Consider the following 23,097-nt stretch of genomic DNA (forward strand, 5'->3'; position numbering starts at 1 on the left):
AGAGGCCCGGTCGCCCAGCTGCCGGTCTGTGGGTGGTAATAATCTTGCATGCAGTAGTAAGAAATTCAAGCCTTCAGTATGGGTGAACGTTGCTGCTTCTCCTGCTGCTAGTAGACCTACCGGAGAGATCAAGAGACATGAGCATGGTGCGCAGTGAGGTTGGAGGAGAAGAAACAACAGGACTTGGGGAATAGAGTCATGGAACAAAAGACAAAGAGTCTGGATTCACAGTATGGCTTCAAGCCAGCCAAGTGACTTTTCTATTAGTAACTCACACTTAGCCATTCAGATGCTTCACTTCCACGTCTACCAGATGGAGCTAAAAATATCTGCTCTCTAGGTTATTTTTCTCAGCTCTGAAGATGGACACGTACATCCTCCTAGAAACTCAAGAATATCATCTCCCACCTGCTCCCAGCCACAGCCTCAGGGAAAGATGCTTTTCATGATCCCAGTCCGCCCCTGTGAGGTACTTAACACAAATACTGTGCTCTGATACACATTATTGCCCTCAGCCCTCCCACTGCTGAAGAGATGAAGCTCAGTCTCACACAAGAAGTTAATTAGATGCAGAAATGCCAAGCTCTGGCTGTAGAATAGGGAAGGCAGTCACTAGTGACCGCCTTAGAGAACAGGGATGAAGGCCGAGATGTATACATCTGTAACACTACAGGTCATGTCCCCCAAGTATAGCACTGGGCCAGATTCTAAGCAGGTTTTATCTCCTTCAGTCATCATGGTAGCATATAATACAGCCAAGATGGATATCCCCGAGAAACTCTGGTTTTCCAAGGGTAGGAACTTACCTAAGATCACCCAGGAAATGGCAGATCTAAGCTACAAACTCGTATCTACTCTTATCTAGTGAATTCTTCCACTGTTAGAAATCCAATGGATCCCATGCAATAAGCAACACGTCCTCCTCCCACTCCGATGGGCATTCCCTAGTCCATTCCTTTCCAGCCCTCAGGAGGATGCAGACTTAAGGGGTGGGGTTCACAATATCTCCCAGTCCGGTCCTTGAGGAACCTCCCAGCCCTACCCTCGCCCCCACACTCACCTGCACAGTGTCATGGATCCAGTCCAGGAACTCAGCTACCTTGGCATAGACACCTGGGTGATTGGGCTCTGCACAGCCACGACCCCAGCTGACCACCCCCACCAGGTGCCATGTGTCCCCAGCTGGGCATACCAGAGGCCCTCCGCTGTCTCCCTGAGGGATTCAGACATAGAGACACAGAGAAACAGCCAATCAGATCTTCTTGGTGGAAGAACACCAGATCAACTTGGGGGATGGACTCTCTCTCCAGCCTCTCCTGCTACCTGCTGGGATGGCTGCTTGCTTTTCCCTTCATAAGCATGAGCTCTTCTCCTAGAGAGGTCACTGACATGCATACACCATAGAGCCAGGCTAATTCCGGCCTCCTGTGCCCTCCCTCTGCCACCGGCCACACCTGGCAAGCATCAGCCCTCCCATCCAGGTAGCCAGCACACAGCATACGGGGGGTGAGGGCTCCGCTGTACATGCAGGAACTGTTGCAGAGCTGAGTGCTGAGCAGTGGCACCATGGTGTCCTGTAGCGTGTCCGAGCCATGGGCTGTAGAAGACACCGGGAAAGGTTGCAGGGCACTAAGCAAGTACAAGAAGGCTGAGCAGCAAGATGGAAAGAGTAAGAAGTCCCAGAGGCATGGAGACCCAAAGGGAAGAGCCTGGGGCAGGAGCTGTGGGCCTGGATCAGGGGGCAGCTGCCATATATCAGGCTGGGAGCAGGACTCACACAGACTCCCAGGTCCTGGAGTCTGGGGTTAGAGAAAATGTTCAGTGCTTGTTCTCCTGAAAGAGACACAGGCTGAACAAACTGGATCCCCCAGGACTGCCAAAGGTGATGCTGGGGAAAGGGGGGCCAACTTTGCTGTGGCCAGGGAAAGTGGATGTAGGATTCCTCCCTCCCCTCCCTCATCCCACACCCACCGGCTCAGTACCAAGGGCCCTGGTAACCGACTCACAATGGCTAGGGTCGGTGTGGCCCCATCCAGACACCCAGCACTGGGACCCCCTTGGAAAATGCTGTTCCTCAGCTGGCAAGCACACAGCACCCACAGTGTCTGCAGGAAAACACATGATCCTGGTCTGCACTCAGGCTGAGTCTCCCTCCTCAGAGCATCTTGACAGTCCTGATGTCTGATATCCACAAGCCAGGTTTCCTAGACAGCTAAGCAGTTCAGCTCCATCCTACCTTGGGATGGGTCCTCAAGGGAGGCTCATGTGCACACTGCAGTATGCATAACGCCTTCTAGAGGTAGTCAATGCACTTGCTGCCCTGCCTGACCTGGGCACTGAAGGGCAGATGGAAATTCCCTCCTGACCCAGGAAATCCAACTTCATATGGGAACCCACTGGCCTTTTCCCCAGGTGGCCCAATCCTCCTTGCAGCAGCACTTCCAAGTCTTTACACATCATAAAAGTGGAGCTAGGCGTGATTGTGGGTAATACAGGCATAACCACTTAGGGAAAGAGCTATTTCCTCTCAGTTCTCTTTCAGTCCCTCTACTGAATCAAGGAGAAAGACTGTTGGGTACTAGTCTCTCCCTCTCCAAATGTTGCAATCTCCCACCTGAACTAAAGGTGACAGGTCCAGGCTCAGAACTTCTACAGAGGACACTGGCATTGAACTTGAATACTGCCCTATTTTTACACTGTAGGTTTTTGTGGTTACTAGCAATTTACTAGAATGTTTTCCTCTAGAAATATTAATTGTTTAGTAATAGTTCATTTATGTGATGAGATTTTTTTTCCTTCATTTGTTTATGGTTCTGGGGGTGGAAGGCAGTCCTTGAATTTTGCTGGGCAAGTGCTCAACCACAGAGCTCCACCCCCAGACCTCCCCAGACACGTGAAGACTTGTGAAACTGTCTGAGAAACCCAATTCTTCAGGGACAATGAAAAGCATGCTGAACATATGCATCTGGAAAGGTGTGCGGAGGGTGAGTGTGCATACAAGTGTGTGTGTATGTGTATGAGTGTGTGAATGTGTGAGCATTCACGTGTGTGAATGCACGAGTGGGTGTGTGTGACTGCACATGACTGAGCATGTGATTGGGTGTGCATCTGAGGATGCTTCTGTGGGTGTAGTGTTTGGGTCTTGTGTCCACACACAGGTATGCACTAAGGCAGCTGCGGCTCACCCCGGCAGGGAAGGAGCAACAAGAGCTCTGGCACTGGACACCAGCTCAGGAACTGCTGGTCACATGACTTCAAGGCATTCCCTAATCTCTAACCTCATTGTACAAACCTGTTTCATCTACCTGAGAGAGTAGTTAAGAGGACTAAGAAAGAGGATATTTGGGAAAATAAGAGAAATTTCTTTAAGATATTACAAAAATGACTGAGCTCTGGGGCCTGCCTAGGTCATCAGCTACTTGGTAGAGAAGGCAGCTCTTCATGGGACCTCAAAAAAAAGAGAAAAAAAAGTTCTGTGCACAGCTCATCCTCTAAAAGAGCCCGTCAAGAGCTCATACAATTTCAGGTTCAGGAGAATGCAAACTCCCTATAGTCCCCAAATGCATTGGGTAGTTTAAAGCTGATGGAGTTAGGAGGGAACCTAAGCTAAGCTAACCTAACCAGCTAGCCTCTCCTCCCACTAGCTCTACTCCTTTATAACCACCACCTTCAGTCTGTTCATCCCAAAGCCTCACCTGAGAAACTGAGTGGTGTCCGGAGCCGTAGGAGGGCAACATCATAGTCATGACTCTGGGCGCTATACAAGGGGTGGGAGATGACCTTCTCCACCACAGCCCCCTGGTGTGGCCTGACAACACTGTGGCTGACCACCCCTGCATAGACCCGCCAGCTGGACAGATAGGACAGCCTGAAACTGCACACAAAGACCACGCTAAGCCCAGGGAAGGAAGAAAGGTAGCACAGTAGAAGTTGACTGGGGAAGACATTAGTGGACCATACCCAAGGATCATGACTCTTAGTATCACCCCAGCACTGAGCAAGTAGGAAGTGTTTAATGACTACATCAGGACTCATGGATAGAGAAATGTAGGGGTCACCTGCAAATATTACTCCCTCTCTTCCTGTGTAAACGCCTTCCAAGTTTCTTAACAATCATGAAAGGGCTTTATGTAATATCCAAATTCTGAGCTCAGTCAGACAAACTTCTCTCAGTCCTCTCTCTCCACTTACTATGTGAGATTTTGGTGGAGGCTTTTCTCCCCCATTCACCTCAGTTTCCTCACTGTAAAAATGGAGATTGTCCCTTCCTCTCTGCCTACCACCAAGAGAAGATATCTGTCCATTTATTCCAACGAATATTTACTGCCTATTACATTCAGGAACTGTTCAAGGCCCCAGGGACCCAATAGTGGAAACATCTACAAATGCATTCATTGTAAACAAGACTGAGAGAGTCATACTCCCATAGTGCTTCTGGTCTGAAGAGGAATAAAAGATATTCAACAAGTAATTACATAGAAAAGATTTAATTACAGTGGAGATAGATGCTAAGAAGCACAGAGTGCTATGAATGCAAAAGATTTTACAAAAACCAAAGGAATACAAAGCACCAGTCTTTGTTATGACTGATCTTCACACAGAACTCACCAGAGCTGAACTTGGCACTGAATATGGAGACTATCACTCTGCATTGGGAATAGACACTTGTACAGGACACACCAATAGCCAATCAGAAAAGGTGACTGAGCCCTTACCTCCCCAGGAGTCCCCCACACTTGCCTGTGCATGCAGTGTGCAGCAGTCACCACCCAGTGGGGTGCCAGCACAGACCCCCCGCATGTGTGCCGGGAACCGAGGGTCACACTGGCCTGCCATGGCCAGCGTCCGGGAGCCACAGCCTGCCCACCGACTATCCGGGAAGCCAGAGGCCTTGCCCCACATTCTGCCAACAGAAAGGGTGACAAAGAGAGAGTAGCAAGCCAGAGAGCCAATATGGATGGCTCTCATTTACCATTCCTGGTCCTAAGAAGGGAAGACAGAAAGATAGGCGTTTGATTAGCACAGACTGTGAGCTTGCTGAGAGAAGGGACCATGTCTGCAATATCTATGGAGGCCCAATAACTATCCCATAGTACAAAGTAGGGGCCAACGTGTCAATGTGTGGATAGATGTGAGGAAGGACTAAATAAATAGGTGACATATGGGTGGGAAGACAGGTAAGAGGCACCTCACACACTGTTTCCCATTGGACCTCTAATTTACCACCTATCCTTAGTCTCCAGAAACTGCTATCAGGTGGCTCTGCAGCCAATACTGATTCCACTTTTGGAATGATTCCACTTTTGGAATCAGTCCAGAAGGACATGGCAGTGAGTGCCAGAGGCCAAGGCAGAAAGGAGAAATAGTGGCATAGGGAATCATCAACCCAGCCAACCCCAGATGGCTAGGGACATGACAGGGGCTTCAGATGACTCTGTTTGGGCAAACTGTATCTGCAAGAAGAAATGCAGCAGGTCAAGACCCCTCCACCCAGACCCAGCTGAGCCTCCCATAATGGTTCTTCTTCCCACTGCCACCTTCCTGAGTTCAACACATGACTCACCAGAGCATTTGAGGGAAACAATTCGGCCAGAAGTACAGTTGTCTCTGCAAAACAGAGGGGCCAGCAAGAAGCTGGACAGGACCAATGCAAGGCCACATACATCCAAGGGTATTAAGGACAAGGGGTTGGTAGGAGAAGGCAGACAGTGACATGTAGTCACCAACTTAAAACTACCATCTTTGTCTTCCTCTCCCACCCTAGAGCTCGGGCGCTTTCTCCCAACCAGTGCCCAAGACAGCAGTGTGCATTCTACTTAATCTCTCAGAAGACAACAGAAAGCTTCACAATCCTAGCAGATCAATTTGAGAAGGCCCAAATTTACAGAGTATCTATAGATGAGAAAGCCCAGCTGTTTCTACTAAATGAAAAAAACATGTGATGAATGAATGAGTAGGGAATGCATTAGTGAATAGATCTCTTAACCCCATGTTCCTTTCCAGGCTCAGATTCCTGAATGGGAAAGCAAGGAAGGGGTAAGACCACTCTCCAGGAGAACAGGAGGGCTGTGGATTCGGGAAACCAGAAACGGTCAAGATCCAGACATTTGGGCTACTAGAAGAAAGTCTTGGTTTGGTCCCATGCTGCCTTTCTGTGTCTACCTCCCTCCCTTTGAGGATGGAAATGTTTCTTCTGTGCCTTTCTGTCGTGGAAGTTTGCATTTTCCTTTTTTTATTTTATAGAGGCTCACTGCTCAGAGTTTTCCTTGAGTCTCAGAAGAGATTTTAGACTTCAGGCTTTCAATGTTGGGACTGTTAAAAAACTTTGGAACCTCCTGGAGAGTCCTATCCCCAATGTACTCAATGCATTTTGCATTATGAGGCGGCCATGAATCTTTGGAGGCCAGCCACAGAACGTTATGGTTTGAATACAAAGCATCCCCCATACAGGCTCCTTGGTTGAAAGCTTCTTCTAAGTTGCTGGTGCTGTTGTGGGAGGGTGTGGAAACTTTAGTAAGCAGGGCCTAGCTAGGAAGCACATCTCTAGAGGTGTGTCCTTGGAGAACATAAGAATATACCTCATCTATCTCTTTATACCTTCTCTGTCTCTTTGTGGTTCCTGTCACCATGATACTCTTCCCAAGGCCATGGGTCTAAGCAACCATGGACTAAACCCTCTGGAATCATAAGTCAAAATAAGTCTTTGCTCCCTCACATTGTTTTTCTCAGGTATTTAGTCAAAACAACATAAAACAAACTAGTACACAGGGGGTACAAGTATCTTTCCAAACCCTCTGGCCATAAGAACTAACCCAGGATTTCTTGCAAAGGGAAAATAACATATGGTAGCTGTAATGGGCCTGGTGAACTAGAGTGGTAATTTCTGTTCCTCTGTCCTTCCCCTTATACTGCCAATATCCTCACTACCAGGCTATCCTGAAATAAAATTGTTCTGTACTTCCCATCATGGCCCCTGCTAAACCTTATCAGGGTAGTGGAGGTGTGGTTCAGTGGTAGAACACTTGCTTAGCAGATGCAAGGCCCTGGGTTTGATCTTGAGCATGGAAAGAGGAGGAGGAAGAGGAAGAGAAAGAAGAGGAGGAGGAAGAAGGAAGAAGATCACCATACCTGGGCTGCCACACCTCGTGCAGGAGGCCTACCAGCCTAGAAGAGATCTGAGCAAACTCCTGGGAGCTATTGAGCTTTATGTCAGACAGGTTCACTCCCTTGTGGTGAATGAGTCTTGGCAAAGGAAGGAAAAAGAACAAGAAATCAGCTTTAGACTATAACATGAGATACAGGTTAATTATAATCGTAATTAAAATGTATGAGATAGCCAACCAGTGCCATGACTATGACCATAACTTCTGACACAGGAACAGGCTGGGGTACCAGAGACCAGAATGAATGAGAACTTGGATGTTAACAAGCGTACAGCAGTCTCCGACTCTACTTCCCCCTACCCTCCAGCCAGCCTTCCTCCTCCTCGGGTCCCAGGTGGTTCCCATTACCTGAGATGCCCAAGGCTCCGGCAGACCTGCTGCCCCAGGCTGGGGTTCCAGCCCTCATAGCAGACTAGGAACCAGCCTGGCCAGGCCCTTACTTGTACTTCCAGTAGGGAGTTCTCACTGTTTATTCTGAAAGATACTGAAAACACAGCATGAAAACCAAATCGCCAGCACCATATACTTAGATAGATGTCTAGTCTCCAAAACTGTGAGAAAAGAGGAGTCTGTGGGTTAAGCCACCCCATGTACAGGTTTTTGTTATGGTAACAAGAGCAGACTAACATACAGGCTCTAAACTAAGCTCTTTTCTATATTTCATATATTTTATCTTTACAACTTTGCATAGTAAATATTATTATCCCCATTTTAGAGTGAAGGAAATAAAACTCAAAGAAAGAATGTATCCAAGGCCTTGTAACTAGCAAAAGGAAGACTCTAACCTTGTTCTAATTTCTAGAATGGATTCTAAGCCCCAGTCTCAGAGCAGCATCAGGCTTTCTGATCCTCTTCTCTTACCTGGAAGGTAGAGGACAAGACAGGAGAGGGCAGGGGACAATGTGAAGAGGTATCTCCAGATGCCTAGGTGGCCTTTCTGGTCACAAAGTGCTACCGCCCCCCGCCCCTCCCACACATGTACAATATCTAGCTCTGACATTGGCATCCTTGCTACATATGACAAGTTTCCATGCCACGTTCTAACCAATGATCAGGACAGTCCCCTGGTACAAGAGCATCATTGAGCCACCCTCATACCAGAGTAGGGAAACTAGTAGCTAGTAGTGAACTCACAGCCTTTTGTGGGTTTTTTGTTTTTGTTTTTGTCAGTCATGGGTCTTGAGCTCAGAGCCTGGGCACTGTCCCTGAGCTCTTGTGCTCAAGACCAGTGCCCTACCACTTTGAGCCACAGTACCACACCTGATTTTCTGATGGTTAATTGGAGATAAGAGTCTCACAGGTACTTTTCTGCCTGGGCTGGCTTCAAACCCTAATCCTCAGATCTCAGCCTTTTGTTTGTTGCTCCTAGAGCTGTAAAGGACTCTGGGTTGGGTGATGGGGTGGGGGAGTTCTCTAGCCTTGGGAAGGGGTGACCCACCTGTTTTGGGAATCACAGGGAGCAGAGCTTCCTCACTGCTGATACCTGAGCAGCTCAAAGTCGTCTCCTCATCCTGCAAGGTGGAAGCGGACGGGGAGGCAGCTGGCCACAGATACAGTACTTCACAGAAGGAAAAGAGAGGTTCACAGAAAAGAGGCTAGGGAAAGGAAGGGCTTTCTCCCCCTAGGAGAAGCCCAAGGTACAGAACAAGAAATTCCTTCAGCAGAGGCAGATCTTCTACCTGGGGACTTCTACCAACCACTTGCCCATTAGGCAGGACCCCAACCAACCTCCAAGGATGAGCATGGAACGGTCTCTCTATCTTTGTCTGACTGCCTTTCTCTTTCTCTCTGCCTGTCTCTGCCCATGTCTCTATCATTGGCAAAGATTTCTAGAAAAAGTCTGACTGGGACTTCCCTGGATTGTCATTCAAGTAATTTGGAACTGTAGGACTAACACACTGAACAGGGGAAGCCTAAGGCTGGCCTGCTACATTTCACCCCTTCTCCCCTTGCTGTCTTCATAGAATAGGCAAGGAAGACATAGATCCCATCTCCTGATACTTGCTCGGTGTCTACTTCTCTCTTCCAGCTTCTCCCGGTCCCTGTCTTTCATCCCTCTCTGGACCACAGAATGGCTCCCAGCACTGACCTAGAAGCCATGAGCCGACACCTGCTCCTGCCAACAACATCAGGGCCGCCAGCACCACGCAGCCACGTCGTAGGGAGCACCAGCACCTTGCCTGAGAGACTGTGGAAGAAGGCAGAGGGCTTTCTGGGTTCTCTGCTTCTGCCAGTGAGCCTCACTTTACCCCCTAGGCATGGGTATGTGGAGTTGAAGAGAGCTTCCTGAAGCCTCTTGAGCCCATTCAACCCCCAAAATGGGAAACAGGGAGCCCCGTGTGGGGCTGACACAAGGAGGCCTCCACTCTGTCACTCCTCTTCGGCTAATATGACCTACTAGGTTGCTGCTGGTCTCCTGGCTCTGCTCTGCAGATCCCAGGTCCTGGGGCGTCTGAGCATTGAGCCTCCATAAGATCATTCAGCATTGGGTTCTGAGGAAACAGTTGTCAGAATCTCAGGATCCCCACATCAAGGGCTGCCAAGAGAAGACCCAGCCCACACCAAGCCCCCTCTCTCTAATCTCAGCCTTTCCTCCCTTGACTGCTACCTACAAGGCTTTGTTTACCTCATCCATCCCTATGCGCTCCCCAAGCTGCCCCTCCAGCTCCCTTCTGCTCTCCTGGAGCCCCCCCCCCATTTTACTTTCAGATGGCTATAAGTATCTGAATAAAAAATGGAATCCAGACTTAACCCACTCCCACACCCTTGTCTTTGCTTCAACAAGCATAAAGGGCATCTGATGGTGTCTCTCAACATTCCACCTCAGGCATCTCCATCTCTCTCTCTCTCTCTCTCTCTCTCTCTCTCTCTCTCACACACACACACACACACACACACACACACACACACACACACACACACACACATCATTCATTCATGCAGCAAATATCATTAAGCCAGAGTACAGAGACCACTATTTACAGTGTGTAGAGGATTCAGGATACATCAACGTAGGTCACTCTGCCACTGCCTCAAAGAATATAGTCTTCTCCCAAAGATAAGTTATATAAACAAAGTGGAATACGGAGACATCCCCTTCCCCCTCCCAAACAAAAGAACTCAACTAATTACCACTGCCATTCAAAACAATAAGAACTTACTTCTCACTGACACGATTAAGGACTTCTTAGAAGACGCAGCCTGAGACAGGTCCTCATGATGAACAGGGTGAAAGCTGTTATCTATATCAAGAATTCAGTATTGAGTCATCCAGACCAAGAGGCCTGAATAGGCGAAGGCATAGCAGTAAGAACACATGCAGCAGGGTGAGTCATATGTATATCTGAAATGCTTGAGACACGAAGAAGAGTAATGAAACATAAGATTTTGGAAAAGCATTGAACAGTTTGAAGCTAAAAGCTCCCTCCATAGTGAATCCAGCCGCTGACATGCAGGCTGTTCCTCGAATCTCTAGGCCTTCTCAGATTACCCGCACCAAACCTGCTGTTCCCTTCCCCATGTAGCTGACTCCTGCTGACTGTCTAAGACTCAGAGGAGGTCATTTCTTCAGGGAGCTTTGCTCAGCTCACAAAGCTCTACTGTGGTCCTGTCTGGTGCTCAACTTACTTCTCTCTCTTTCCTTCCTCTCTAGTCTATATATCCCAAGGCACACAGGGCACAAAAAGGCAATTCAGATAGAGTACGTGGAGTGAAAGAAGGCAAGGCAAAAGGAAAGGGAGGGGAAGGAAGAGGGAGGGAGGAGAAAAAGGAGAACAAGATTATGTGATCAAAATGGCTTTATAAATTCTAAAGTACCATGCAAATGTCCATAATAATATTAATAAAGAGTACAAACTGGTTGTAGACCCTTCCTTAGGGAACTAAGAATCTAGTAGAGTAAGATTCCTTAAAACTGAAGTGATTTGAGTAGTTCACTAGCTACTCAGGAGACCGAGATCTGAGGATCACAGTTTGAAGACAGCCTGGGCAGGAAAATCCATGATCTCCAATTAAGCACCCCAAAAAGCCACAAGTGGAGCTGTAGATCAAGTGGTTGAGTGTTAGCCTTGAGCAGAAAAGCTCAGGGACAGTGACCAGGCCTAGTTCAAGCCCCAAGTCTGGCACACACACACACACACACACACACACACACACACACAAATTGAAGTGACTCAAGCTAGGAATGGTGATTCATCTCTATAATCCCAGCACTCGTAACATTGAGGCAAAAGGGTCATGAGTTTAAAGACTCTGACTTATATAACAAGACTCTGTCTTCAAATAAACAAACCAACCCTAGAGTGGCTCACATCTCCCCCTTAGGTCGCCTTTTGTTGGCCACACATACATTTGTCCCTAGTAATCATAAAAGCCTTAAACCCTGGCCCCAAAGCAATGTTCGCTCAGATGTGAGCTTCACAATGTTACACAGAATGTCCCTTCATGGAAATCCTCCTCAGTCCTGCTTTTGTGCTCCATTGAGCTGACCCCAGCCAATGGTCATGAAAGCCTCTCTTAGACTCGCCCAGCACAACTTCCTTCAACTGGTCTGAAAATCTTTTCACTGGAGCCAGGAGCACCCATACCAGATCAGCTCACAGCTGAGGCAGCAGCCCCCCTGGAGCCCCACCTCCCCATCCCTATGCCCACCATACTGAGGCCTTTAGGACTGTCTCACACACACACTGGAATCAGGCCCTATTTCTCCAGAAGTGTGGATTGTGGCTTACTCCCAGGTACTACCTCTAGAAAGGACTGCAAACTAGGGAGAGCAGGCAAGAACACAGACTTGGAGCAGGAAGGATGTCTGAGATTTCAGTTTTATCCCTGGGAATATGCTATCTCCTGAGCTAATGTCCCTCTGAGAAGAGAGGCAAGGGCATGATCTAGAAAGAATTCTATGGTATGCCCAGCGTTTTTTCCCCTCTCGGTTTCCAGGAGTTAGGCCTTAAGCCCAGACTCTGGACAAAGTGGCCTCATCTAGGGTGTGTCTCCATCTCAAAACCTACTGCCCAAGCCTATGAAAACATGGCTCTTCATGGTACAGGAATCCCTGGTTTTCTTTGGAGTAGGAGTTAATGCAATATTGATTTGCTCGGTACTCCCCAGGTGTAAAGCACTTTACTAGGTCCAGGAGGTGGATAAGAGAAAAAGCAGGAGGCTAACCATACAGGGTTCCGTGAGGATCCAGCCACTGCCCCAGAGCTGCCTGAGGAGGCGCTTTCCACCAGCCCAGAATCCCAGAACAAAGGTGAAAGAGAATGAGGTCAGAGCAGGGATGGCACAGGGGCATAGCCTTACCATGAGGGTCAATGGCCCTGATATTAGTCTTCAGGATCTGCTAGGCAGGCCACTTCTCCTGTCTTCTGTGAACTTGGTTGGAACATGAAGTGTTCCTGGTTCACACATAGCCCCTCTCTTTGTCCCCCCTACACACACACACACACACACACACACACACACACACACACACAGATACGCACCAGAGAGACAATGAACTCTGCTCAGGTCCCATGAATAGGCCCCTTGTTGCAGGGAAGGGGGCCAAGGGCTGGGCTAACAGAGAAAAATGTTATGGGGAGGAGGGGAAGCAAAGTACTGTTGCTTAGCAACCAGGTCCCTTGTGCCAAAGAGTGTGCCTCACGTATGCTAACACAATTCCCCCTTCCTGCTGACAGGGCTGTACTGGAGACAGTGATATTAGCATTTGTTGAAATGTTTCTGAGCCCTGTAGATTACATCACCCCTCTGTGTGGGTTGGCTTTTCCAGCAGTCTGGGACTGTCACCATGTTGGAGTTGTCGGGGTGACGATGAGGGATTGTTGTCAACTCTCTCCTCAGTTATACCTGTCACTTCATTGCTAGCAAGTGCGGCCTCTCTACCTTGAATAAGACAGTTGCTACGGGAGCTTTCAGTGTTATCTGCTTTCCAATATAAGGTGGACTCACAGGGCACAGTCGGACTGAAAATACCTGGGAGTCATATCTCTGTAAAGAAGACAAAGAAGACAGGACAGTCCCAGAGGAGAGCAAGACTGGTGTGGCTTCCTGTCTCCAATCACCTCTCCTACCCCATCGAGGAAACCATTGAGAATATGGTCATCAGAGTCAGGTTTTCATCTAACTCCAACTTTCCTACTTTCCTCAGTCAACCTCACATGAAAGAAGGAAGATAAGAGTACCCACCTCCCAGGCATGGAGTTAGAAATGAGATACTGGATGTGAAGCTCTTACTCTGTTGTCTGGTATAGATAGTAGTTATTACCGTTGAAACTCACCCCTGGCTTGTTCCCTGTTTTCCTCATACTCTTAGTTGTGGGACAGGGATCACTTATAAATTACAAAAGTGAGTAAAAGTGGCTAGAGCTGAGAATACCCTGGCTAGGGTCTGAGATCTCCTGAGACAACACACTTTAGTCTATAAACATAATACCTGCAAACATAATACACATGTCATCAGTGTGTCTGGGCAGAGGAGTTGAATAATTCACAGGCCTGGCGCCTGCGGGCTGAGAGATAGGAGTAGATATAAGTAACAGTTATGGGGCTGGGAATATAGTGAACCTTATCTTAAAGAAATGAAAGGAGGACTAGGAATGTGGCTCAGTACTACATAAAAAGGAAAAGCCAGGGGCTGGGAAGGTGGCTTAGTGGTAGAGCGCTTGCCTTGCATGCCTGAGGCCCTGGGTTCAATTCCTCAGCACCACATAAGCAAAAAGAAAAAAGCCGGAAGTGGTGCTATAGCTCAAGTGGTAGAGCGCCAGCCTTGAGCTGAAGAGCTGAGGGACAGCGCCCAGGCCCAGAGTTCAGGCCCCACGACTGGACCCCCCCCGCCAAAAAAAGGAAAAGCCAAAGTGGCATTGTGGCTCAAGTGATGGAGTGCTAGCCTTGAGCAAAAGAAGCTTAGGGACAGTGCCCAGGCCCTGAATTCAAGCCCCAGGACTGGCAAAAAAAAAAAAGAAAAGCAACAGTTATTTGTAAAAAGTAAAATTACAGAGGCACCAACACAAAGGTATACGAGAAAGACAGTTGGCAAGAGGGCTTCACAAAGGAGAAAACATCTGAACTGGATTTGAGAATAAGAGGGAAATGATTGAGTTAAGGCCTCTGAAAATTCTATCCTCCATAAAAGCAATGAAAAGACTAACAGTGAAATTCTCTGAGAATCAAAGGATTTAACACTCTGGAAGTTAACCAATGGCTTACAGCAATCTAGGATATGTTCATTCAAAACAGGATAATTTTTAGTAAGAATAGTGAGGTTTGTATATTTTAACTTGTTATAATTCTACTTCCCTCCCCCCACCCTAACTCTGTAGTATTCTTGAAAAAAAAAAAAAAAGTACCCCTCTGGACAGGTGTGGTGGCTTACACTTATAATCTCAGTTATTTGGGAAGTGGCCATAGGAGGATCATGGTCCAAAGCCAGCAGGGATAGGGAGGAGGAGAAATTAGTGAAACTGTCTCAAGGTAGATATGGTGGGTCAATACTGTGATCCCACATGTAAGGCTGTTCTGATTTGACCTGACTCAGAACTTGTCTAGTTTGAATATCTTTTAACCTAAGGGAATTTACTGAAAACAACTATTGGACTTTATGGCTGTCTGAAGCAGTGGTTAACAGTTGGACCAAACAACATGCTACCCATGCATCTTAAAAGGGAAACCTGTGGAACGGGGTGTCCAGTGGATACAACATTTACTCTTGGCTTCAGCAGCTCCTGATCTCCTGTAACTGCCAGTCATGTACTATCATACCACCAATGTCCACTCTCACACCACTGGAACAAGACTTACAGGAAACTCGGTTAACAACGCTGCCTTTCTCCAACATGGGACTCAGAGAGACAAGACAGCCAGTGAGAACCTTAAGTGTTGTGCCCAACCACAGTTGGTATTTCAGTCTTGCTTTAATTCACTAGCTTCTCATCTCAGGGGGAAATATTGTCATTAGAGAGTAAATGTGGGTTTAACGATCCTGTCTTGTAAAGAGATTTCTACCCAATTGCTGTTTTATTTTTACAAATATTTATATAACCCCCTCCTAGGGGAGTAATTAGTGCTTACCAGCACATTGTAGGATTGTGACCTCATCATAGTTGGGTGAAGCCATATGACGACATTTGGGGCAATGAATGGTGAGTGGCCAGAGTGTGTAACTGCTAGTAGGACAGCCTCCAGAGCCTTCTCTTTCACCACTGGTGACAGCAACATTCCAGATGGAGGCTGCTTTGTTGGCTTGGGTTCTTAATAGAGGGTATATGGAGAGTCATTTCCAGTGGGACTCTCGATGGACCTGGAACATTAGGAAGAAAATGTCATGTAAGACTTAAGTACTGCTTCCTCCAAAAGCACAACCTGACTTATCCTAAAGCCCCCTGTGTGTCAAGTTGAGACACAAACTTTCATCGACTCCCCATTGTTAGCAGGATCCATGTCTAGTACTTCAAGTTGATCATGTAGTGCACTTCATGATGTAATCCCCAACCAATCTTTAGGGGGTTCATATCTCATTGTATTCTTTCTTCCCTGTGCTTTATTTTCTAACAACGATCAAAGACCTCGAGGCTGGACATGGTGGTACAGACCTGTAATCCCAAGTTGAGAGTCATGGGTAGGAGGATCCAAGTCTGAAGCCAAACCTCCCCCCTCCCCACCCCCACCCAAACCAAGATGGGATAAGGGGAGCTCAAGAGTCTATCTAAAATGCAACTAAAACAAAAAAAGGGAGGACTGGGGTATAGCTCAAGTGCAAGGCTGTGAGTTCAATCCCCAGTACTAACCCCTCCCCCCCAAAAAAAAGCCCTAGAACATTCCTCAAGTCGAATATCTACTCTCGCACACCTAATTTTAGTCTATATTCTAGCTTAGAGCATCCTTCCCTCTTGTTTCTCTAGTTAGAAAACTAAGATACAGCCCAACTGCCAAGCCATCCAGCATCACTCCTGATGCTCAAAACCCAAAATTGATGGCTTGTTTGTATAGATATGTTTATCCCTAACATCTTGTCATAGCCTTCACATTAAAATAATTTTTAAAAATTCCCTTTCCATTCCTGTGCTGCAATCTCCCTTTACCAGACACCGTGGCAACAACAGAGAGGAAGAAGGGAACACAGCACACCTCCCCCCACAGAAGTACATTCTCAGGAGAGGAGGACAAGGCTCCCTTTGTTCAAATTCTTAGACAAAAAGTGGCCCAAGCTATATTCTAGGAAATTTTTTCTATGCCTACAAAAATTATCCATTGTTGCTGGATTATTTCTCAGTTCAGAAGTAAAATATGAAGTTTATAATTTACAGATTATAAATTAAATTGTCCCCCATTGCTCATTTTTTCATAAAGCAGGTCTTTCCCCTTTATTTAAAAGCCACTTATGTTGGGAGTTACTCAAAAATTCCTACCTAAAGACTTAAACTTACAAAATAAATACTCAGCTGAATATGGACTGCGTGAATAAATCCCCATACTGAGTCAGCTGTGTCAATATTGGACACAGAGAACGTTTTCCATCTGGTTTAATTAAGACACAAAGGAGCAACAAAAATATTAATCATGTGGTTGATTAAAAATAACTTTCTAAACATCTGTTCCAGGTCAGTAAAAGCAATCTAAAACTCCAAATCATCTCATGACTGACATGAGGGTAAACCACCCTTTGTGACTCAGAGAAAATAAGTCCCCACATGTAATCTTCTTTGATACCCGATTTTTTCATCCACAGGTATTTCCTTTACTCCTCTCTAAGACTGGCACCTATCAATCATCTCAAGTTTTATGATGCAGGGCTGTGCGTTGTACACAGCACTCAGTTCTTTTGGAATTTTGTCTAACTCAGACACATACATGCTGAACCCTGAAAGAACCGAGAAAGTCAGTCATGGGTATATGGTGGGTACACTAAAAGCAAGATCATAGTTTTCTTCATTTTTACACTAATTTGTGTGGAACTGGCTCATTTGAAGTTGGGTCTATGTACATAAGCATCCTGGAAGGTAAGCAAGTCAGGACCTTCTATCTCCATTGAATGAGTAACCACACCAAAAGCAGGGCATTAAATGGTTTGTCAGTGTCAGAGCCAAATGTGAAACGCAGTGTTCTGAGTGCAAACCTAGAGCCCTCTTCCCCTCTCTAAGACTGATCCCTACAGACTGGGGCAGAAGAGAAATTCCGAAAGTCAGTATTCCTAGAGTCAAAGTCAAGAATGGGACTAGTGTTTCAGGCAGGACATGAGGAGCTTTGAAGAACCAAGCCCACTTGGATGAATGGGGTGGAAGAAGCTAGGAAATCTAGCTTCTTTTTGTAGTAAAGGTGAATCTTTTAATGAACCTTTTAAATGATAGGAGAACTGAGTAGCTCTGTGGCTAGATGAGGTAAAGGCCACAGACCTTTAATTTCAAAACACACATCCAAGACAAGAATGCCCCTTCAGCTTTCCTCCCTTCCTGCCAGAACAGGAGCAAACTTCCCAGGCCTGAGGCTGCATAAGGGATGTCTGGAATCAACATGAGCCTCTGCCTGTCTCATCTTGGTTCTCTGACCATCCATGAATCAGGATTATGAAGCAGCTGTCCCATGAACTCGGCTAATTAAATTAGAGTCCACTGAATGCTCTGTTGACCTGAAGCTCACTCCAGTGAGCAGGCCCACTTTGAAGGTGACTAGATTCACAGCTGATAGTTAATAGATTAAATAAACTAGACAAAGACATTAAGAGGCAATTTTTTAAGACGGGGGGGGGGGGGGGGGGAGGTGACGGACATAGGAAAAGTCCTGTCTATAAGTGTTGCTGGAAACACAGCTGTGTGACTTGTAGATTTGTTTGGAGTTGGGAGTTGAACTGTAGCGGCCCCCCCCAGATGTCCCCTTCACCACCACCACCACCCCCCCCCCCCCCCCGTCCAATTCATAAATCCTCACTCCAGTATCTCACAATGTGGCCCTATTTGGAAATAGACTTTCAATAGACATTATCAAGTGTTTTAAGGTATTTATGATAGGCACTAATCCAATGTGACCTATAAGAAGGAAAAATTTACCAGGCACAATGGTACACACACACACACACACACACACACACACACACACACACACACACACACACACACACACACACACACACACACACACACACAGGAAGAGCTAGGTGCCAGTGGCTCATACCTGTAATCCTAGTTACTCAGGAGGCTGAGATTTGAGGATCACGGTTTGAAGCCAGCCCAGGCAGAGACTCTTATCTCCAATTAACCACTCAAAAACCAGAAGTGGAGCTATAGCTCAAAGTGGTAGAATGCTAGCCTTGAGTAAAAGGAGCCCAGGGGCAACACCCAGACCCTAAGTTCAAACCCTACAACCAACAAAACAAAAAAGTCAGGAGGAGGAGAAATTTGGATACACACAAACAGAAGACCATCTATAAGACAAGAGAAGCCTTGCATAGAGCTTGTGGAGGGAACCAGATTTGCAATGCCTTGTGAAGTGACCTCACATCACTCTAAGTATTAAACTTCTCTGTCCAAATCCAACAACAAAAGAAGCACCAGGCTACATCTGCTTTCAAATGAGGCAATTTAGTTGGAAAATTGCCTGTTATAAAACTCTAAATTATGTACATTTGACTTGAACTGCAGAACACTGAAAATTTGATATTCTACGGTCACTGCCCAGGGTTATGTATTTTACATTGATTATCTCATTTCATCTTCTCATATTCTTGTATGTATTATTAGTCTTGAGAAAGAACAAATAACTGGCATAGGGCCACTGAGCTAAGTCAGTGTAAGACTTGGGTATGAAGCCCAGAGAAGTGTGGTCCCACATCCTTGACCTTGACCTGTCCCACCCACACTTCTTCTGAGCTAAGTCCATGCAGACCAACTGGCCACAGGAAAGCCCTGCAAAGGGTCAGGCATGCCCCATTTTGCCCATTCGCCCTCAACTACTCTCCCTACAGCTACTCTCTGCCCACAGGTACAAAAAGGTTTTCAAAACCACTTCTGGAGCTTTCCTTGTAATCTAAAGCAAACTTCAATGCAAATCAAAATAGGTGGGGGTGTTTGCTGTCTTCTGTTTATTTGAAGAATAACTGCATTTCCAAGAGACTGCAACTGCCATGAAATACAGAAAAATGTTTCTGTATCTGAATGTTTCTCCTCTGAACTACTCTTACCTCCTGCTTAACTAGCAGAAGTAAGTGAAAAATACAGAAAAAAAACTAGAAAGTTATGATTGTTGAGTTCTCAGGGACCCCAAGTTAAATTCTCATAAATTGACCAAGTACAAGTTTGGGGTGCAAGATGCAAGAAAAAAACAGGAGTAATATTGCCATATGCATTTTCTACAGATCCATCCAGGCACATGCAAGAGGTACCTAGTATTTTTCTAAAATGAGCACGTTGACACAGCGATGTAGATGATTTCAGTTTTCTGTAAGTCAGCCAGATGTTCACTCTACTAAATATCAGAATGTCCTTTCAATTCAACATGTCAGTGAATCTTGATCAATGCCCATTGTGTTTTTTAATCATCTTGCTAGTAACTGCCTTTCAGAAAGTCAAAGAAGCAAAGAGGGAAACCGTTCATCCAAAATATCAACTACAGAATGAATTAGAAATTTCTCTACAGGACAAGGAAGAAATAGTATAGCTTAGGCACAGGCTCTGCTAGGAAAGCATATTTCAAAGAGCACAGAAAAATGCCAGAAATTTCTGGGCTACAGATTTTTATCCATTTGTAGTTTTTTGGTAGCACTTGGGAACCCTAGGGCCGTGCACACGCAAGGTAAGCTCTCTATCACTGAGCTACATCCCAGCCTCATGGCTATAGATATTAAAACAAAGATAGCATGGATGAAAGGGGAGGAGCTTCCAAAATGAAAAACCTTACACGAAAACCCAATTTAAAAAAGAAACAAGAGTCCAGTTGTAGATGGAACCCAACAATGAATCCTATAAAATAACAAAAACCAATCATTGTCAACAACAAAACAGGCTATTGATGAGCCAAACTTAAGAATGGCCTGGACATGAGAAAATATGTCAGGAAGACCAAAGCCAAGAAGCTCGTATGTTTATTTTTAAAACAACTTTTATTTTGAGGGATTTGTAACAGAGGGAGTGGTTATGATTACTGAAGGAAAAGGAAAGAATTTTGGGGTTGATAAGGTGATATTTAAAAAGTAGCAGGCAGAAAGCTCAAGAGCTCAAACACTATTTTGTTTCCACACACCTATCGAAGAGAATTATCTTCAGACTGGGAAGGAAGGCACAAATTCAGTTAAGAGGAATATGAAACCTAAAGATAGTTGAAAAGATAGGAAAAGGAAAACCTAGGCTTTAAATGAGTTCACAATTCTAGACCCTGATGAATTATATCCTGTGGGACTTACAAAAAAAAGATACTGCAGATGTAATCCCAAAACCACATTATAGTCTTTGAGAAGAGCAGTGCTCTAATTTTCAACTAGGAGGTAAAAGATCTAACTGCTACTTCAGACCAATGCAACTGAAGCCAATTTTATGAAAGATTCTAGAACAGATTACTAAGTAGTTAATAAAAGGAAAAAAAATCTCTGCTTTTGTTTTAACCAATAATGCAGATAGAGATATGACAACTATTTAGACTGTATTTAGGAACAGAGCTCCATACTGAAATTAAACTTGTAACAAGGCTAATGACATATTTAATGTGATGTATAATCTTTTCTCATACTGCAAGGTAACCAAGCATAAATGGAGCCTTTCATGCAAATGAAAACAATATTCTCTCAAAGCAGTTTTTCTACAGCAGGATAGAAAATGGGAGACCAAAGCCAGAGAGCAAGAACTCGACCTGCCCACACACCACTCAGACAGACTTAGGAAAGAGGGTGCACTGCCTTAAACCAAGCTAAATCTCAGACTCCAGCTTCTTTCTTATCCGGGACTCAATAGCCAAGCTGAGTAACCAGGTCCCTCAGGATTCCTTCTGCTTCAAGAATCTCCTTCTTAAGAGAACAAGGGAGATCCTTTCTGATGAGACAATTAGCAAGAGGAATGTTTTGTGTGTACCCTTCCCAACACCTCCAAACCACAGGATCGGGTAAGCTGGAGTAAATGGCTGGGGAAATAGAGGTGAGTAAACCATCAGATGCCTTGGAGATGTATGTTACTTATTACCCAGTGTTTGAGGAATGGGAATGGAGCAGATCTAAGGTGAGCCTAAATGAACTGGAATAGAGAAAAGGGCGGGAGACACAGGCAGATCCTGGGGGCAGAGGTGAGGGAATAACAAGAGAATGCTTCCCAAGAAACACATATATGGAATGAGCTCTGAGCTTGACATGCTGCCTGGCACTTGTGTCAGTGATCCACTGTGTTGGGGGAACAAGGGAAGGAGGTATGCTACAGATAAAAGTAAGGGATCCAGCCAAATGGGTAATGGATACTCGGGGGCCAATGACTAAATGTTCTCGCATGTGATTCAATTATAAAACAACAGCCACCTAGACTCCTTAACTGGCCTGCAAGGTCCTCAGTCTTGCTTGGCCCTCTTTTCCTGCTCCTTCTCCATCCTTCTTACCTCCTACACACTCCCTCTCTCCACTATTCTAAGCTCACCAACCACTTCCTATCTCATTAGACCTTTGTAAGGGTTGGTTGTAGTTGTCTCCACTTAAATATCTACACAGCTTACCTTTCCAAGACAATGCACACACCATCCATTTAAAACCACGGCTCCAACTGCTCATGAGCCTGTGCTTTCCCCCAGCACTGAGATTAGCTTCAAGCATACTTACTTTATGTTCACTATTTCTTTGTTGCTAGAGCTTACATAACCAGAGGGCAAGGAATTCTTGTGTTTGATGCTGAAAACAAAATTTTACTACCCATGCAGCGGCTATCAAGTAGAATGTAGTCCTAAGCCTGTGGGGAGTTGGGGAGGGGTTTTGGGCCTCTGTACGTCTCTTATTCAACAGTTGGAAATCAATTCTCCTGCTAAACAAATAATACATCTGGTTTCCAAAGAGGTGTGAAGAACACAGCTAATCAGAATTACTGCCCTTCTTCTCTAACCTGTAGGTGGAGATTTCATAACTTGCTGTGGAGGCATCTAATGCTATTTCTAGGTACAACTTGTGATATAGCTAAACATCTCCCAATAAAGAATTTCTAAGTCATATGATAATTTTTCTCAAAACTGAGCTAGATGTAGACTTACACTGGTACTATCAGCTATTCAGGAAGCTCCTCCCCAGCAAAAACATGAGACCCTACCTAAAACAATTTTTAAAAGGTCTGTGGGTATATATCAAGTAGTAGAGCGCCCATCTAGCAAGGTCTACATTCAAACAATGAAATAGACACTTTCTGATTTTTTTTTATTTTTTTATTTTTTTGGTCATTCGTGGACCTTGAACTCTGGGCCTGGGCACTGTCCCTCAGCAATTCAGCTCAAGGCAAGCACTCCAGCACTTGAACCAGAACACTACTTCCAACTTTATGATTTTTCAAAGGAAATTTTAGGCTTTGGCAAAACGTGTTATTTTTAGAAGGAAATTATCACAGATGTTCAATACAAGTTTTATGATTAGGAAAAAGGCAAGCATGAAAGCCCAGCTTAAAAGGACTATGCCAAGACTTCCTGTATAGAAGGCAATGCCAATAGACTTTTGCTTTCTGCATCCATAGCAACCTCCCATCACTAAAATTCATTCTTATATACACCTTCGCCTACCCCTGGCACAAAACTAAGTATGCAGCTCAGACAAACTGCTTCTCTGGGACTTTCTTTTTAAAAAATGATCTGAAAAAAATGATCTGTGTTTGTCTATACCACAGTACTTCCAAAAGACAAAAATCTGGGGGGTGGGAAGGTGGCTCAGTGGTAGAGCGCTTGCCTTGCATGCTCGAGGCCCTGGGTTCGATTCCTCAACACCACATAATCAAAAAGAAAA

At 45.6% G+C, this 23,097-nt stretch overlaps 1 protein-coding gene across 1 annotated transcript; it reads right to left on the reverse strand.

Annotated features, from left to right (window-relative positions):
* Positions 1-58: 58 nt before the first annotated feature.
* Positions 59-9,649, reverse strand: Tmprss5 (transmembrane serine protease 5). Its single transcript, XM_042682928.1, has 12 exons — positions 9,562-9,649; positions 9,253-9,351; positions 8,602-8,721; positions 7,512-7,647; positions 7,129-7,242; positions 5,564-5,607; positions 4,741-4,903; positions 3,696-3,874; positions 2,007-2,105; positions 1,455-1,597; positions 1,061-1,213; positions 59-116 (listed from the first exon to the last, which is right to left on the reverse strand). The coding sequence occupies exons 1-12, from the start codon at positions 9,647-9,649 to the stop codon at positions 108-110; spliced, it is 1,347 nt and encodes a 448-aa protein (XP_042538862.1). The 3' UTR covers positions 59-107.
* Between the last annotated feature and the right edge of the window lie 13,448 nt (positions 9,650-23,097).

Source organism: Dipodomys spectabilis, unplaced genomic scaffold (genome assembly GCF_019054845.1).
Source record: "Dipodomys spectabilis isolate Male_0828 unplaced genomic scaffold, ASM1905484v1 ptg000076l, whole genome shotgun sequence".
Lineage (NCBI taxonomy): Eukaryota > Metazoa > Chordata > Mammalia > Rodentia > Heteromyidae > Dipodomys > Dipodomys spectabilis.

Coding starts and splice junctions, on each gene's coding strand:
- Tmprss5 (XM_042682928.1), bottom strand. CDS start 9,649: ATGCTGAATGATCTTATGGAGGCTCAATGCTCAGACGCCCCAGGACCT. Junction 5,608..7,128: donor CACGAGGTGTGGCAGCCCAG/GTATGGTGATCT, acceptor TCTGTTTTGCAG/AGACAACTGTACTTCTGGCC. Junction 3,875..4,740: donor GCTGCACACTGCATGCACAG/GCAAGTGTGGGG, acceptor CTTTGTGTGCAG/TTTCAGGCTGTCCTATCTGT.